Genomic DNA, 17,959 nt, shown 5'->3' on the forward strand with positions numbered 1-17,959 from the left:
TAGTGTAACTGCCCATGGATCCTTATGCTTCGGAAGATCAGCCACTCTTTTCTGGTGAATTGAGGAAAGTCTTGTCTGTCCTTAGCATGCAAGAAAGGCATTGGTGGACTGTCAGTACTAGAGTGATTTGGCCTGCATTTGCAATGCAACTTGCTAAAGTGAGCCGAGTACAGGTTCTAGCTCTTACTCCAACCTGTACCAAGTAGCCTGGGTTGAAGGTACTGTCAAACTCAGGTGAGATAATATATGTGGATAGAAGGGTATTAAGTACAGCTCCTAAGCAGTAGCCCAAATTAACTCAAAAGTAAAGACTGAAGCAGAGCCCAAAATCAGACCTTAAGAGTCAGTATAACTAGGTCTGCTGAAGTGACTTACACCTCTAGCTACACTCCCCCAAAACACTTTGCAGAACATAACAGCTTTCCCACTCTTGTCAGGCTCATTTGTCCTTTATCCGGTAATGCCAGGTGTCCTCTAGACCAATCTTCCCTGGCTTCTTGTGTTTCTCCCACTGATATGGACAACAGCAAATTCATGGTCTCTTACTACAGGATGCTCACCCCAAGATAGTAAATGCTAGCCACTCTCTCACTCACCACTGGCTTGACTGTCCCTGTTCATGGGCTCACATCATAGCAAGTCTTTCCCAATTCCTACATTTAACCCGTCCCAATATTTTTCATAACCCAGGCCTCCTTTCTAGCCCCTGTCTCAGCCTTGCCCTTTTCCTTTCTGTGATTTATGTTTGGGACAGTCCCTCTTTGGGGTGAGATTCTTGAGACTTGTAAGAGTATTTGAGGAAGTGTGAGAACACCCTGGTAGGTGGAAAATTTCTCTTTCTCTTTGCCCTCAACCTAGTTGAAATCTGATTCCTGTGAACCTTTTTGTAACCAGAGAGACAGAAGCATAACAACCTCTGTTCTGCTGACCTGAGCAAATCCAGGAGCTGAGGGCTGCAGGTCAGAGGATTCTTGCAGCATCAGAAATTGCATGCATTTGTAAGCAAGAATAAAAATATTTTTTCCCAGCTACAACTGAGAAGTGACTGCATGGACAGGCTGGGCAGAGTAGGAATAATGCAACTCTAGAATTTGGGGACCAGCTCTGACCCTTCACAGTTAGACACATCCAGCCATCCTAGGCCTCAGTTCAGTACTCTGTTCAGACAGTTGCATGCTAAATAAAACTATCCTGTGACACAATTGCTTGAAATAAATTGGCATTAAGAAATGTACACTAACATTTTTGATAGTGTGTGCTCTGTCTCAGCTCTTTGACCTCTGGGGTTACTGGGACTGCAGGAAAATACTGCCTTCCCCACCAACATATATGGGTAAGATGACAAAAACGGTGTTCTCAAGACAGAGCAGTGTTGTTAATAGGCTAGTGTGTGAAAGTCAGAATGAGAGAGAAATAAAATGAGTCACAATGGGCTAGAACCATGGTTCCCAGAGTATTTGGAGAGGGAATACCCCTTTTCAAATCTGTTGTACTGCTGTGTACCTCCATCATTTCCTGTCATGTTTAATTAAAAATATAACACTTTATGTCACTTTCACTGTACTGTAACCTCACCAGCAAACTAGGAGATATCATAGAGTTACTCTTTACCATTTTTTAGGTGCTTCAGGTGTTTCCTTTCCAGAGATGCTGAGAAGTTCATCTTTTTTTTCCTCAAGCATTTAAGGAGAGAATGAGAGAAGGATACTCTGGGAACTAGCCCATTGTGACTCATTTTATTTCTCTCTCGTTCTGACTAGGGAAAACTGCAAAAGTACATAGGCTAAAGACCTAAATGATCTTGTAACAGGGAGCTGGGGACTCCCCATTACCTACAGGGGCACCCAGGTGCAGGGAGCTGCTTACCAGTAGCCTGGAGAGGCCAATCAGTAGGGGACTAATAGCTTGTAGGCACCCAGTGCAGAATAAGAAGCTCAGAGGTAAGGCGATGGGGCAAAGTGGCCAGGGCAGCAGAGTACTTATTGCAGGGCTGGTAGCACAGCAATAGTACTGTAGGACAGAGTTCAGCCTGGAGAAGAAAGAAACTGCTACTGCAGTTTGGCTGGTCTACAGATTTAATAGAGGATACCTGCAGTGGGCCAGAGGAAGCCACATGACTAGTCATCCCAGGGGCATGGCTTGGTGGATATATAGCTCAGGGTGAGTCTGGCCCTGCAGGCTGTCTTGGAAAGAGCTCTGCACTGAGGGGACTATGGATGAAAGGCTGCCTGGGATCTGCCTACCCTTATGGCTGGTAAAGAGTTCAGCTATAGTATGTAGCTTAGTAGTTTTATTTATAAGCTTGGGGGCTTCCTTTTAGTTATGGTCCATACTGGTGAACTGATTGGGACCAGTAAGGGGTGGCAGAGATTCTAGTAGTGCCAGGAAGCCACAAGGAGGCTTGAGCCTGTCCAGACAGGCACAAGCTACTGTTTTATCCCATGAGATACAGAGGCTGAAGAGGGCCACATGCTGAACAGGGTCTGTGAGCCCACTAGAGCTCTTCAAGACAGAGGCTGGAGAGGACCATACACTAGATTGGCGCCAAGAGCCTACTGAGATGCTTAAAGACACAGAGGCCAAAGATGGACATATATTGACTCAGGGCCCATTGAACTGTAACAGTTAACACCTACAAGGCATGGGCCTGGTAAGAGGGGAGGTCAGAGGCCAAGAAATTGACCCACAAGGCTAACATTGCTAGCGCACTGACTAACACAGGACCAGAAGTCCTGGGGGCCTGGGCAACCTCCCTTGTCCCAAGCTAAATAATTCCAGCAAGATGTGGCAAGCGAGAGAGCAGAGGGAGATTAAGGAAACAGAGGAACCGGAGCCACTTGGTTGACAAGGGGCACCATCACCATGCCTGAGGACATAGCCTGTTACAGAACTCTGTTCTCAATAGGTGCAAATTCAAAGTTTATAAAAACATATCACCAGAGTACTTGGAACTTAAACAAATAGATTGTAACAGGAGATAACCTTTATTTAGACTTTAATAGAACATCCAGCACAGTAATAAGCACAGAGAGAAGTACCAAAATACCAAACTCAGGGCATATAAATTTAATCAAATATATTTTGTATTTAATGAAGTACATTTCTACAACACACTGGCAGGATTACACAGTGCAGTCCACCCTGAATATACACAGAGCTGTGTTGTATAAAATACTGTCTACAGGAGAGAACTGATCCATAGAAACTATCCCAAAACACTGATACTCCCAACTTGATGGCAATATCCAATAATAAAAACTGAGTGTTTCAAATCCACTGCAAGAGACAAAGCTCTAAGCTGTTAAAATACAGGCACACATTTGGTAAGTCTAGATCTGCAATTGTAATCCTGACAGCCATGAAATATAGCTATCAATCCTATTGTACACAAATCAGAAAAAATCAGGAAGAGCCCTTAACCAGGATCACACACTGTGGGCCATATTCTGGACCACATCTCCCTTTGAAGTCAATGAGAATTATTGGTAAAATTCCCACTGAGTCAATTCCTGAGGCCCATTAACTTCAATGGAAGGTATAGGTGCTAAGCCTATCAGAATCTCACCAAATGAAGCCCTAATCCAGCAGCACATGTAAGCACATACATATCTTTAAGTACAGAAGCAGTCCTGTTGATTTCAAGAGGAATACATGTGCTTAAGTGCACTGCTAAATTTAGGACCTAAAAGCACTTTTGCTGCAGGGTTAGCACTCAAGGTTATACAGCATAAGATGCAAGACAGAGAGACTCTGTGAAAATCTGGCTTTGTTGCTAGCCGTGATGGCTGGATAATCAGGTACAAGAATGTAGAAAGGATACTAGCTTACATGCCTGATTTTCAAATTTCTTAGACTTGAAATTGGCCTCCCAGCTGGTGATTGTCAATAATTCCTATTGGCCTTTAGAAACATGGAGAACAGCTTTTGTGAAATGTCAGACTCCCAAGCGGTACAATGAATTTGTTCTGCCAGTATGTGAGGCAGTAATATTGTTTCTAAAAGAGGCTTGTGAGGAAGAACCAAATGTTGGTCCCCATGAAAACTCTCAAGTGATTGCAGGGGGATCAGGGTTAGTGTTGTACTTGAGGTCCTGAGGAATTTGTAAATAGATATAAAAATAGTGCATTGAAGGGAGTGATGGTTAAGTTCAGGAGTTCAAATCCAACCTAGTCAGTTAGCTTTCTGGCTGTTCCAGGTGTAGTTGGTTTTGAGCTGTGGTGTTGGCAGAGGCTGAGGAAGTAGTCCCCGTGCTGAGAGAAAAGTCAGGGTTTGGTTCACAGCTGAGTCTAGTTGGCCAAGTAGTCTCTAAACACCACTGCTGCTCTTTGGATGGTAAAAGTCTGTCCCTGTTTTTTCCCTTTTGGACTCAGCCTGGTGGTGAATTTTCCTGAACTGCTATTCTTGATCAGTGAATATAATACAGTGTTGCCAAATCCCATTATTTTTGGTATGGATTTTGAAGTCTAGACTTCAGGAATGTGGAAAAAAATGTAGCTCTTTCATCTATATTTATATATAGAGATAAAAGAAAGAGCTGTTTTTCACATTCCTGAAGTGTAGACTTTAAGAAAAATACCAAAAATCTTGAGGGTTGGCAATACAATGATAGTTCCGAAGACAAATGTGATTAGTAACTAGTTATATAACTATTCTCATAGATTCAGCAGTTGCATCCCTAATTACATAGCAACAATATTATGGGTAATAATATCTCTCACCGCTTGGTGAGAGGGCAGCAGGACAGGCCCTACGAGGAGAGACTGAAGGACCTGAACCTGTTCAGCCTCAGCAAGAAGAGGCTGAGGGGGGACCTGGTGGCTGCCTACAAGCTCATCAGGGGGGATCAACAGCAAATAGGCAGAGCTCTTTTCTCCCCAGCACCACCTGGGGTGACGAGGAATAATGGTCATAAGCTGCTGGAGAATAGGTTTAGGTTGGAGATCAGAAGGCAATATTTTACAGTTAGGGTGGCCAAAATCTGGAACCAACTTCCCAGGGAAGTGGTCCTCGCCCCTACCTTGGGCAAATTCAGGAGGAGGTTGGACGATCACCTGTCTGGGGTCTTGTGAACCCAGCATTCATTCCTGTCTGTGGCAGGGGGTCAGGCTAGATGATCTGTTCAGGTCCCTCCTGACCCTAGCTACTATGAAACTACTATTAGGATGACCTTTGACCAATGTATAAGATTTAGGTTGATATTTCAATATGACTAGTGTCCTGGTTTGAACCTGGTGATGTCAATTTATTGTATATAAATACTTAACAGCTGAAAAAATCATTGTTAAAAAAAATCTAATTCTGGCAGCCTATACTCAGCATGAAAGAAAATTATTTCATATGAGGCTTCTATAAAAATGACTCTTCTCATCATTAGAATAAATTCATAAGGTTTGTCTTACCAGTCAAAAGTAAGTGGGGCACAGTAGGAAAGTCCAGAAAAAAGCACGTTTGTATCTCAAAAAACATAGATCTACAAGACAAGATCTCAAAAGTTACTGGCTATACAGATTAAGTGTACTTAAATGAAGCCTAGTTTAGGTGTTACCAATGTATTATGTTGCTATTTCATCTAGAAAAGCTGCACAGTTTTTCTTTGATGTTAGGGTTTCCTGTCAGGGGAAGGGGAGGTTTCAGTCTTTCTTCATGCCTCAGATGTGCTGAAACAGGAAAGGAAAGGTATTTAGTTCAATAAGAAATTGAACCTTACAATCTCCTTACAATTACACCTTACAATTTATAAGGTGTAAATGTTACAAAAGAAAATTGCAAGTCTGGGCTTCAGATGTGGCAGTAAAAAGTGACTATTCAGCAGTGGAAGCACCTCCTACAGTTTCCTATTCTAGTAGACTACAGCATTAACTTGTTACAGACAGATCTACCTGTAAGGAAATGGGAAAGGAACACTGTATTTTCACTTGCAGGTTGATGATGTTACCAACCTCCAGTTTCCATCCTAGCCCAGCTATGGCATGAGGCAGCAGAATATACCCTCAGCGAAGCCACTGCTAATAAATTTCTTTCAATCAACAGGAGGGTTGAATTTGCAAGGGATGTAGTACCAGTCAGTCTGTCTGGTACCATCCTGGTAAAACACATGGTAATGCAACCAATCATCTCATATTTTCAAGGACAGTCCCCAATTTCAGGGCTGTTTCCTGGTATCTTCAAAAAGTCCCTGAAATGGGCCTTTTATTCTGCATTTGGAAAATCAGCCCTGCATTGACAACCTCATTCCTGAAGTTTCTCATAACACTGACTAACCTTCTGCTTCATGCCAAGCACCCAGTGTCATAACAATGCAGATATATTGCTTCTAGCTTGAGTGGTGGCCAGGCTACTCCCTGCATCCCTCTTTCCCTAGCACTGTACTCAGGTGGCTACAACAAAGAATGGAAAGTATACTGAAATAGAAGTGAACTAAATAGAAGAATTGAAGTGAACTAAAAATTCTTCCTAAGTAGACTACTTCCTGTTCCAGAAGTCTGTGGAGAGTCAAGGACCATGGCACAGATTTTACTACCCAAAAGCTGGTCAACAAGGAATGGTCATGAAGGATCTCTAAGAAATGTTACAGATAGAGATGTTGCTATTCAGAAGTCAGCAAGTACCAACAGTCACCACACGCTTGGTTCTGGGAAACCTCAGTATTTCCCTTTTCCTGGAGTGGGCTGTCATTTTGACATCTGCAAGGGTGTTGCATGGCAGCTGCTGGTAAGTACTGGCTTTCAAGGGTGACCGCTGTACTTGTGGCCTGACTCCTTAATCTATTTGTCAGCCCATGTGCCTACCTACATTCCATACATTCCCTTATGAAAGTAACAAAAGTAGTCCAGGGTCTATTTATTTCCCATATGACTCAGAAAGGATCCAGTGTGTTTAGATGGTACAATCCCAATCCTACTAGGGTCTTGAACTGATGGGAGGCACTGGTGTAAACAAATAATGAGCCACAATGATAATAGGCTACCAGAGCAATACCTGCACAAATCTATAAAAACCTGTAGTACTAACATGGCAGGGGTTAGCACAGGGGTGGGCAAAATGCGGCCTGCAGGCTGGATGCAGCCTGCCAGGCCATTCTATCTGGCCCACGGGTCCCCTAAAAAATTTAGAAAATTAATATTTATCTGCCCTGGGCTGCCTGTCATGCGGCACTCAATGGCTTGCCAAAATTCAGTAAGCGACCCTCCGCCCAAAATAATTGCCTGCCCCTGGGTTAGCAGGTGACACAGTTACATACAGAATATGTCTACACCAGGGGCGGGCAATTATTTTGGGCAGAGGGCTGCTTACCCAGTTCTGGCAGGCTGTTGAGGGCCGCATGGGTAGCCCTACCCCTTGATAGGCGCCCCACCCCTTGACAGGTGCCCCACCCCCTGGTCACCATCTTGGGACCAATGTCCTAATGTCTTGGGACCAATGTCCCTGGGCCAGCACCAGTGGGGCCCAAAGCGGGGCGCAGGCTGACAGTGGTCTGTGGAGCTGGGCTGGGCTGCACCAGCAGGGAGAGGGGGGAGCTGGCCCAGCTCCATAGAGCCCCTGCCAGCTGGGACCCCGCGCTCCTGCCACCCTGCTCTGGGCCCCGCCGGCACTGGCCCTGGGACACCGGTGTGGGCCCCGTTCTCCCGCTGGCTCCCCGCCCCCTCACTCCAAGTGCTCCCTAGCCCTGTGGTACAGGCGGGAAACAGCACACAGCCCTGACCCCCTGCTCATTGGCAGGGAAGAAGCTGGTGCTGAGCGTGGGGAAAAGCGGCCCCTCGGCCACCCCATGGCCAGCGCTCCCTGCTGCAGTTGCTTGCAGCCCACACAGGGCTGTCTGGAGCAGGCAGCCCCACGTGGACAGCAAGCAGCTACAGTGCGGGATGCTGGCCATGGGGTGAGTGAGGGAGGGGCCACTTTTCCCTGTGCTCAGCACCAGCTTGTAACCTGCCCCTGCTGCCAGCCTGGGCTCTGCGCCGGCTCCAAGCTCACCCATTGGGCTGTGTGCAGCAGCAGCCACTGAGGCCCCCCCATGTGCTGCACTGGGCAGTGTTGGCTGCTGCTGCCTGCCTGGAGTGCATGCTGGGCAGCCCACAGGTGGTGGTGGCAAACACTGCCCGGTGCGGCAGGAGGGGGACCACAGCTGCTGTCACCACAGGCAGCCCCAACAGGCGAGCCCAGAGCTGTGCAGGGCCCAGGCTGGCATTGGGGCTGGGTTACAAGGTGGTGCTGAACGCAGCAGTGGAAAAGTGGCCCCTTGCCCACCCCGTGCTCAATGCCCTGCACTGTATACACTCACAGCCTGTGCGGGGCTGTCCGGAGCAGGCACAGGCAACCCCAGGCGGGCTGTAAGTGGCTGCAGCAGGGAGCGCCAGCCATGGGGTGGGGGAGGGGCTGCTTCCCCCCACCTCTCCCCCATACTCAGCTTTTCCCCAGGCCACTTTTTCCCAGGCCCCTTCCCTGCCCTTCCCCGCCCCTCTTCCTCCTTACCTGCGGTTCTGGCACAGGGAAGCCATGTGGTCCCAGGCCAGAAGCCCCCACTGGGGCTTCCAGCTGGGGGGGCAGGGCCAGGCAGGCCCTGCTGTTGTGGGAGCCTGCTGGGGCTTCCCCTGGGTCCTACTGCCCTTGGTTCCTGTCATTTTTGACAGGAACCAAGGGCAAAGAAATGTTAATTTTCTAAATTTTTTAGGGGCCCCGCGGGCTGGATAGAATGGCCTTGTGGGCCAAATCCGGCCTGCAGGCCCTATTTTCCCCACCCCTGGTCTACACCATGGCCCTGGTGAATGCCAGTAGACCTGTCCTGCCCACCTGTTTCAGCTTGCATGTGCCAAACCCAGACATGCAGCACAGAGGCCACTCTGGAGGTATCCCTAAAGGCTGCTCTCAAGCATACCAGAGACAGTAGTCTTATGAGTTAATCTATACATACATAAAACAAGTTACAGTTAGAACATACCTAGAATCCCTATTACTGATCTCTCTTTAAAATGTCAGGACCCAGACATCAGCTATGGTTGTCAGAGGGGCAACAGTACTGTCGGTACAAGAAAAAGGGGTAACCCCAATCTTTTGAAGGGTATCCCATAATACTGCTGCTCTATGGTGCACTCTTGCAGCAGGGTGGGAGGAGTCAGCCAGACTGCTGCTCCGTTCATCTCCAAAAGGATCAAGTGGGTCAAAACTCTCCCCTTTCTTTGAAAATGTCCCTTCTACCATTTGATGGTTGCTAGGAAAAAACATGGCCAGCATCTGCCAAAAAGCAATCCAGGAGTCCTGTTGCAAAGCTCCCTGATGTCAATGAAAATATTTTCTTCTATTATCCAAGAGCTCTGGTTCAGGCCCAGGGATTCTATGACTTTCTGTTTGATCACTGTTTTAGCAAGGTCTGCCTATGAGCGCACACACAATTTCAGACCAATTTGAGAACAACACACTTACTTTCCTCCATTTGCAGAGATATTATTATCAACAAATGGGATTTCTTCCCTGTCTGCCTTCCCCAGTACAAGATGATGCTTTTCCATATTTATGACACACTGAAAGAATAATAAAAACTGCTGTGATCATCTCCTTCAACAACAGCAATAGGATAAGACAGCTCATACAGAAAACTCCTACCTTCAGAGATTTCAAAGTCTGCAGCCCAAGGGAGAAGGTTTTCTCATTGTCTTCTGTAAAAAATAAATATTTGGATTCAAAATTCATAGTGGACTACTGTGTTGTTAGCAAATAACTTAGCCAGATATTGGATTGTGTTCAACTAAGTACAGATCAGTCTCTAGAGGGACTGAATGATTCTAGATGGATTGGTAATAGACTGCATAGATTTCAATGCCGGGTCATCATTCAGACCTTCAGGAGACCAGAGTCTGTCATCTGGTGTAAAATTGGGTTAATTGAGTTTAGACCAGATGAACAGATTCCCACATTGCCTCCCTCCGCTCCCCCTCACAAAAAAACCCAACGTATTTCTTGGCAGACTGGACAGAACAGCCAAGGATAGAACATGCCATGGAAATCTGACATGACCACTGTTTTAAACGGCTGCTGAGCAGATGTAGGTTAAACTTGAGGAAAAACCTTTTAATTGCAAGAGTAGAAATAGCAGTGAGACAAGGAAATGCTCTTCCTCAAGAAGCTGTGAAATCACCTTCATTGGTGGTTTTCATGGAAAGGCTGGACAGGCATCTGGATTGATTAAGGTATAGCAAATCCTACATTTGTGCAGGGGACCAGACTAGATGACCTATGAGCTCCCTGAGACTCAAAGACCAGGTCCAGATCAGCAGGGGTGTGCCCTCACATAGCAGTGGCACAAATCTGTGCTGCTACTTTGTGCTGCAGTGCATGCCCCTGCCCGTGTACTTTGCAGCAGGACCCATTGGCCTGCTGCCCCACATGCTGCAGGGGGAAGGAGGAGGAGGGGGGTTGGTTTCCTATCTGTTGAGACAAATATAAGATGGTTTAAGTTAGTGGAGACATGGTAAATTTTATGCTCTAAAATAATGATACACCTGGAAGTAAATACTGGGCATGGCTACATGAGACAGGGCTGCCTGCTCCCCTCGAGGCACCCTGAGCCCCAGCCAGCCACAAGGTGCCTCAACACGGGGGCTCCAGCCCTGGGCAGTCTACTCCCCCATCTCGGCATTCATCCCAGCACTTGCCACTTTGGCATGGTTGCACTTCTTTTTTTCCAGGATTTTTTTTTGCTACGGGAAAATCCTAGTGCAGCACTGCTAATACAAATTAGCAGCACTGCAAACTGATTAATGTGCAACTTGTGTGTTTTGTGGCACTGCAAAGAGTTTTGCAGCGCCACAAACCACACGTGCCTGCACATCTGGATCCAGGCTAGGATTCTACTGAACCCTATATTTTTGTGAACTGCTCAAGATCAGGAGTGAGGCAGTATCATAGGTGGGACAGCACATCAAATCTGACATGTTGGTGCCTTGGCTGTACCCAGATAAAGTGATGAGTTGAACTGCTGACCTAGCAATACATTCGCTTTGAAACAATAGTAGGAAAAATGAATTTCCCCACTCTTATATTAAAGGCCTCTGTGTTTAAAATGCTCAAACCTTTCAGATTTGTTGATGATTTAACAAACTGTCTACCTGTTACCACACTTCACTAGACTGACTTACATTAGATATGCTGGACATGAAATACTAAACAACTTACCTATGACGACTGCAAAACAGTCCACATGGATGGTTCCCATTGTTACTGTTAAATGTTCAACCTGACCAATCACCCTTACGTTCCATGGTAGCAAAATTTTCTCATCTTCATTATTGTACATTTTGATATGCTGCTTCATCCTACACATTGAAAACAATTCTCACATTCAATGGAGGTTTATTCATGTGGGATACAAATACATTAAGTACTCCAGAGTCTAAGAATTTTTAGTTCACTTCTATTAAGTTAATATTATCTGAAGTGCTTTCTTATCAGCCTATCTATGATGATCTTGTATATGTCTAATACCCAAATGCTATTTAATTTAATGACAGAAGTCCCAATGGCTTCAGTGGAGTAGGATCAAGCCCTATGTGAAGCAATTATGTTGGGCTGTACTCCCCAAGCTGTTTTTTCTGTTGGAAACTGTTTCTTGGAGTTCTTTCTATGTTTCCTCAGGACAGAAATATCTGCTCTGCTGAGGCTGTTATTTAGGAAAAATGACCTAAATCTAGTTCCAGTGCAAGTACATGCTACTACTCCACTCTGAATTCCATCAATTGAACTCTACCATTACAGATTTCATTTGGCTCCTAACTTCTCCTGGATACCTTACAAGTAGCAAAGCATGTTTATTTGCAGTTAGTACCACAGAAAGTGGGGATATATAAATAAACTACCCCCTGGAGAAAAAAAAAAGGTTGTAAAGTATGTATCTGCCACACAGTGCTTTCTCCTATCTGACTATGTTACATAGTCTATTCTGGTAATGTTTATAGATGATTTAAATCTAATTTATTCATGTTTTAATGTAAACTGGAATTAAAGGACACCAATAATTTCTCCTTGGAGAAAAGCTTATCTTTTACCATTCTTTTCTACATACTGTAAGAGTAATATTCCTGTGAAGAAACAACTGGGAGTAAGCACTTGGAAACTAGATTTATTAGCCATTTTCCTGGCCCTTCAAAATGCTGTCCAGCTCAGCTATGGAACCAACGAGTTTTAATTTTTAAATGCTGCTGACTTTCATTATTTTTATTGGTCTTTCCACTTGTTCGTGTTTACATTCAAGATAGGAAAATAGAATCTCTTCTCCTTTAGCTTCCCATTACAGTAGTTAACCTGAAAGGAAGGTCAAGACCTCTTCAGCTGATTTCATTGCTTTCTAACATTTTGATTAATTACTTTCATTATTTAGAGGAAGCAAATGAGTTCCAGCATTATTGCTAACAAATGAGCATGGCTGAGCACCATAGCATAATGACCTCACAATCTAAATTGAAAATCACTCCAGAGAAATATATAAAAATATAACACACACACTTTTTTCCCATTAATACTCACTTGATGGAAAACATGTTCTGCCTGGCTGCAGCAGGAAACAGTAGAGAATGTAGCACATTCAGCAGTGAAAGAATTACCTTCAAAGAAGAGTACTGTCCAGGTTCCATCATTAAGTATAATCTTATGTGTTAATTGGCATTTCATCAACTTGTTCACCCCTGGGATGCTTTGTGCGAGGTATCGGCATTCAGGTACTAACTAAAAAGTGTAGTGTAAAAATCTAGACAGAAAGTTTTTGTCAAATCTGAGGCAAACTGATGCATTGAGAGTTACCCTATGATCTTGGCTGTGGATGCAGAGTTCTTTTTTCTAGGAGTTGGGAAACTCCATGCTTCTCCAGTGTATAATTACCTTGCCTGGCTGAATTAGGACCAAATGATTCATCACCACCTGGTCAGCACTGTAGTGTGGGAGTGATGTTGTAGCTGTGAAACCTGGAGAAGGGTACACTGATATCCCAAAGCTCATCTAAGTCTATCCCAATCATGAAGTTGGTTCAATAAAAGATATCAACCACAAAAATTCTTGACTTAGAGGAATTCAGTAGACTCAGTGGGCTGACCCTGCCAGGCCCACTGCTAGCCTGGGCTTGCTCCACCCAGGCTCAAATTGTTGCTGTCCCAGGCACACGTGTAGATGCTGCTCCTGGGAGCAATTTACTGTGGCTCAAACTGCTGCGGAGTTTATTGCTTCACATTAACTGCATGTGTATTAGATGCACCATCTAAGCTCATTTACACTTGCATATTAATGCAAAGGAATAAACTTAATTGTATATTGCTGAATATGCCACATTTATGTGTGTGGCTGGGACCACAGCACGTTGAGCTAGGTTGGAGCAGCCATGGCTGGGAGGAGACCCAGGGGATCAGCCTGCCAGTCTGGGGCTGCTCTGGCCCAGCTCAGCATGCTGCAGAGGGGCTGGCTGGGGCACAAAGGTGCTTCTGTGTGGGGCTAGCTGGCAGGCAGCCCCTCACTAAAGCACCCTTGTGTCCCACCCAGCTGCATCAGTGTCTATACTTGTGTTGCTGCACTCAAATTCCACAGCAGGATGGTACTTGTATTTACAGCTAACCTGCAGTGGAGTTTATTAGTTTTTTGCAGCCTAATAGGGTCACACATGTAGACATCAAGACATTTACTGAGGAGCTAATTAGGTAACTGCAGTATACGTCTCGTGTAGGTGTGCCCACTGAGTCTACTTTAAACTGCGTCGCTGTAAATAACACTCCAGAACCTAGCTACCAGCAGAGAGTAAGAGGAATGCAGCCCTGGTTAGCCACACTCGCTATATTCTCCTTCCTGCCCCTGAAATGCCCTTTACTTTGGGGTTTACAAAAGGGGAAGGCTGTAGTTATGCTGGGTCTATATCTACAGGAGAGATGCAATGGGTTTATGTTCCCTAGAACAGCATATGGGGAGCAGAGCAGGAGCCAAGGTCTGGTCTAGTGTGTCAAATTTATCCCTGTTTTAGCACCAGGTCCTAGAAGATCTGGATGACCTTTTCCTCCCCTTAACTTCAGCAGGGTTCCCAGGGCAGAACATGGTCCTTTTCATGTAGGGCAGAGGAGGAGAGAGGAGAGCATGGGGACTTTGGCCTGCTGTGAATTGCTTTTTTTTTTTTTTATTTTGCAAGTCAAAACTGAACTCCATCAAGAAAAGCAAAGATGTGAATGGAGCGTGCCAGGCAGCCAGGAGCAAGATGGATGTCAGGTGACAGCTGCTTGAAGAGCTGGATTCAGCAATGTGTAATCAAGTGGAATGTCACCTTCAAGCCAAGCAAGAAAAATGGAAACTGTCCCAACAGTTACGCAGTAATAAGAGCTGCTTAAACAGTGATGATGTATCACCCTTATCATTCTCTCTGCAGCGCCATCTCACTAAGATCCATCACCCCTATGCCTGCAGAGTTTGTCTGCACTGAGCTCAGGCTTCTAATCGCTATCCTCCCAAAAACATAAGACTGGCACACAGTCTAGGTGTGCAAGAATGACAAAAAGAAAAAGAAGTCAGTCTGTACACCAACAACATCCTAATGGTGAAGTCTCAGGAGCAGTAAAGGAGTTACCTGGCAGAAGGAGGAGATCCATACCTCCAGTGGGGACCCAGTAATGCTAGACAATGTACTGTAAGGACCTGCCTGTGCCAACAAAAAGGTGGCAAACTTCTCTTATTAGGCCTCCTTCCCATCCAATGTCAATGGCTGCAATGGAATTCAAAGCCTGTATTTAAAAACTAGTGAGTCTTCCACGTTGATTCATGTACCAGGCATGTTGTTCTGGAGTGAAAGGCATAGCTGCTCTTTGTTGCAACCCAGGAGCTTCCAGGAAGGTCAAAAGAAAAGGGTTCAAATGGCTGATTTAATTTAACCAAAAACCACACTGTTGGTCTCCTGGGATGACAGCCTGACCTTTTTTTTTGTCTCGGAAAACAGCACTGAAATGGGCTCCAGAGGCTGACAAAAAGAAGAAATAGCCTTTGGTTCAGGCCCTAGCATGGAGCTCAAATTCAGGCCCAATTCCCAGCTTTTCCACCAACTCCCCAGATAACCACAGCCCCATCCTTCAACTCCTCTGTGCCTCAGTTTCCCACCTGTAAAATGGAGATGATAATAGTCTAACAGTTTTATCTACTCTCTATCCTGTCAGTGGTTCAGGCAGGGATTATTGTTCATCATGTGCCACAGAGTCTAGCACAACAGGGCCCATTTACTCTCTCAAGGGACACTGCAGTACACGTGATAAACAGCAGCATGTAAGTCTGTTCTTTAAGCAATCTCTTTGAAGTGAAGGGTTTTTTGAAGGGGCCTGGGGAACAAAAACTGGACAAGAATCAAGACATGGACAAGAAAACCAGGAAACATTAAGTTCCATTGCGTACAGACTCATTGCTGAGATAAGCCAACCACCCACAACCAGTGCTGGCTTCAGCGGGAACTAAGAAGTTGAGAGTGCTCCTTTCTTCTTCAGAGAGTTCAATACTTCACAGGATCGGACCCTACCCATGCAATTTTGGTTGGTAAACATCAAAGGCACCTGATTTGCTTAGCAGTTTGTAGCAGGTACAGCTACTTTGCAGCTACTAAAGGCTATTATGTAAATTAGTAATTGCAGGCTTCACAGAAAATAGGCATTATTTGTCCAGTGGCATGTAATGGGACTTGGGGTGCAACTGTAATTGTTTGCATAATCATTGTAAAGCTGGTGCTGAAACTGATATTTCTAGAGAAAAACTGCAAACAGACATTTGCAGTATTATGAACCACTCTCCTGCTCCACTGAAGTCAGGGGGAGCTTTGCCATACACACTGGTTAAATCAGTTCTCAAACATTTATGTAAATACACTTCGTTTCTCCTTAAGGGGGAGAAATGTGTTATTGATGTCAATGGGAGTAACAGCAGGCCCTTAATCACCATATTAGAGTACAAGCCTACAAATACTCAGGACTGGCCTGTACCTACTACTCCAACTACCTCCTGCTGGGGTAATCTACCTTTGCTGTCAGGAGGATTGCTCACATAGTCAGCACTTTGCATACTCTGCAGTGATATTTGGAGGGTTGAGTGCTTAATTGGAGATTATTTTTAACTTCTTTTATACAGCATGGCCCCATAGGGTGTCAAAGCTCCCTTCACCACTGAGAACGTACAAATGAAGAGAGATTTCATTTAAATGTAATTGCAAACATATGAAAACAAAGACAAACATCTACAGTAAAAAAAATATGAATGAGTCTATTGGGGGCTTATTTGGATGTTAAGTTCTGTGTAGGGTGACTCCTTTTTACTTCTGTTTCTGATAAGCCTATTAAAAAAAGTAATTTTCTTGTTTAATAGATTTCAATATGAGGTTGGCCTGAGTGTGTCCTAAAATAACTTTCTTTTTCAGAATTATTTTTGCTGAAGCCTCAGACCTCTTGAGAGAATGACTGCACTTAGTGACGTCGCTGTTCCCTACATGACCATGGGTTCTGCTCTAAAGCTCTCAAGGGAACTCAGTGAAATATGTTCAGCTGTTTCCCATCACATGCGCACACACTCCGTCCAACCATTCATTTGAGGGGGAAAAAAAAAGAAAAGAAAAATGTCCATCCAAATGCAGCAGATATTATTTACCCGAGTCTATCCAAACAAGCAGATGATATGAGATTATGTTGACAACCGGTGTCAACCACAGCTCGCAAGTCCTTTCCAGCACACTGCAAAAAGAAAGCAGAGTTTGAAAAGGAGCAACCAAACATAAGAAAGAAATGCTGTATTAGAAGCATCTTTGCTAGGGTACCATGTTAATAGCCCTCCTACAGTTGCTTTGCACAACAGCTACTTTGCTACTGAAGGGCCAGTGTTCTCTTTCTGTTTTCACTGACATTTCCACCAAGATACGCTTGTTCCTGCCTAGAAAGGGAGAGTTGCCTCTAAGTGACAGGTCAGCAAAGTTGTCCAGTGACAGGCTAAAAAGATCCATTTTGGGCTGAAGGCAGGCCAGTGCTACAGCCCAGCTGCCACTGCCGCTTCTCCCTACTGCCCAGCTGTGGCAGCATGGTTGAAGTGCCCGCCATGGCATGGTGTGATGCAGGTGAAGCCTAAACACCACAACCCAGATCTGCAATGTCTCTGTAGTACAGATCCAGACCACAGGCAGTAGGTTGCCCACTGCTGCTGTAAATGCAGTAGCCAAAGGGAAGAAAACATGACAATGGGGGAAAAAAGAATAAGCTGGGCACACACTGGAACTCCAAAGCCCACAAAGACTTAGATTTGGGTCATCATTCAGAACAGCTGTGGGTTTTAAACTACTGTAGTCTTTATATTTCTATTATATTCATTGCATTAAGGGAGTAGCTGGCAAGCAACACTGCATTTTTATAGGGCCATTAAAATTGACCTTTTCCTTGTCTGAAGGAAAGCAGACACTTCTCAAAAATAATATCCTATGAAAGAAACATCAGGTTTCTTTTATGCCTTTGCTACAAGAGTGGATTGGCTTTAGGAAAAGACAAGGAAGCATTACCTGGCAGCTCACCAATATAAGTTCTTCTTCCTCTGTTTTCTTTGGGGTATCTGGTTTGGCTTGATTCAGCTTATTGGTCTGTGCTGAAATGTCATTCTTGGGAGTCCATGTGCCATGGTAGTTTCGTAATTTGGATAAGTTTGTCTCCATTAAGCGTCTTTGCAGAATGTTATGTGGTTGCTTTAAAACAAAAAATGAAGAGAGAAAAATACAGATCTACTAGCAGAAAACTGCAAAGCTTCTTATGTACATGCTTATATACATATATACATCCATTGGTCAGCGGTTTGCAGCCTTCAAAACAAATGGTCATTCACATAGAGAGCAAATGCCCAGGATAAAGACTGGAAGGGAATTCCTGGGTCACCACGCTCTGCCCAGTGATATCATAGGCAATCATGTGTGTTAAACCTTTTTCTTATAAATATATCAAGC

At 44.8% G+C, this 17,959-nt stretch overlaps 1 protein-coding gene across 3 annotated transcripts in view; it reads right to left on the minus strand.

Annotated features, from left to right (window-relative positions):
* Positions 1-2,961: 2,961 nt before the first annotated feature.
* Positions 2,962-17,959, minus strand: part of NRIP3 (nuclear receptor interacting protein 3) — a 43,408-nt gene continuing 28,410 nt past the window's right edge. Inside the window, exons 2-7 of one of the 3 annotated variants that reach the window (XM_019477211.2) lie at positions 17,537-17,704; positions 16,630-16,712; positions 11,167-11,306; positions 9,598-9,650; positions 9,418-9,515; positions 2,962-5,657 (exon numbers count right to left, since the gene is read on the minus strand). In XM_019477211.2, the coding sequence (XP_019332756.1) occupies positions 5,642-5,657; positions 9,418-9,515; positions 9,598-9,650; positions 11,167-11,306; positions 16,630-16,712; positions 17,537-17,704 (558 nt within the window). In that variant the 3' untranslated portion in view covers positions 2,962-5,641. Of the gene's footprint in view, positions 5,658-9,417; positions 9,516-9,597; positions 9,651-11,166; positions 11,307-16,629; positions 16,713-17,524; positions 17,705-17,959 lie in introns of all 3 variants that reach the window. The other 2 variants (XM_006268221.4, XM_059722667.1) reach the window with 2 other exon arrangements.

Source organism: Alligator mississippiensis, chromosome 2 (genome assembly GCF_030867095.1).
Source record: "Alligator mississippiensis isolate rAllMis1 chromosome 2, rAllMis1, whole genome shotgun sequence".
Taxonomy (NCBI): domain Eukaryota; kingdom Metazoa; phylum Chordata; order Crocodylia; family Alligatoridae; genus Alligator; species Alligator mississippiensis.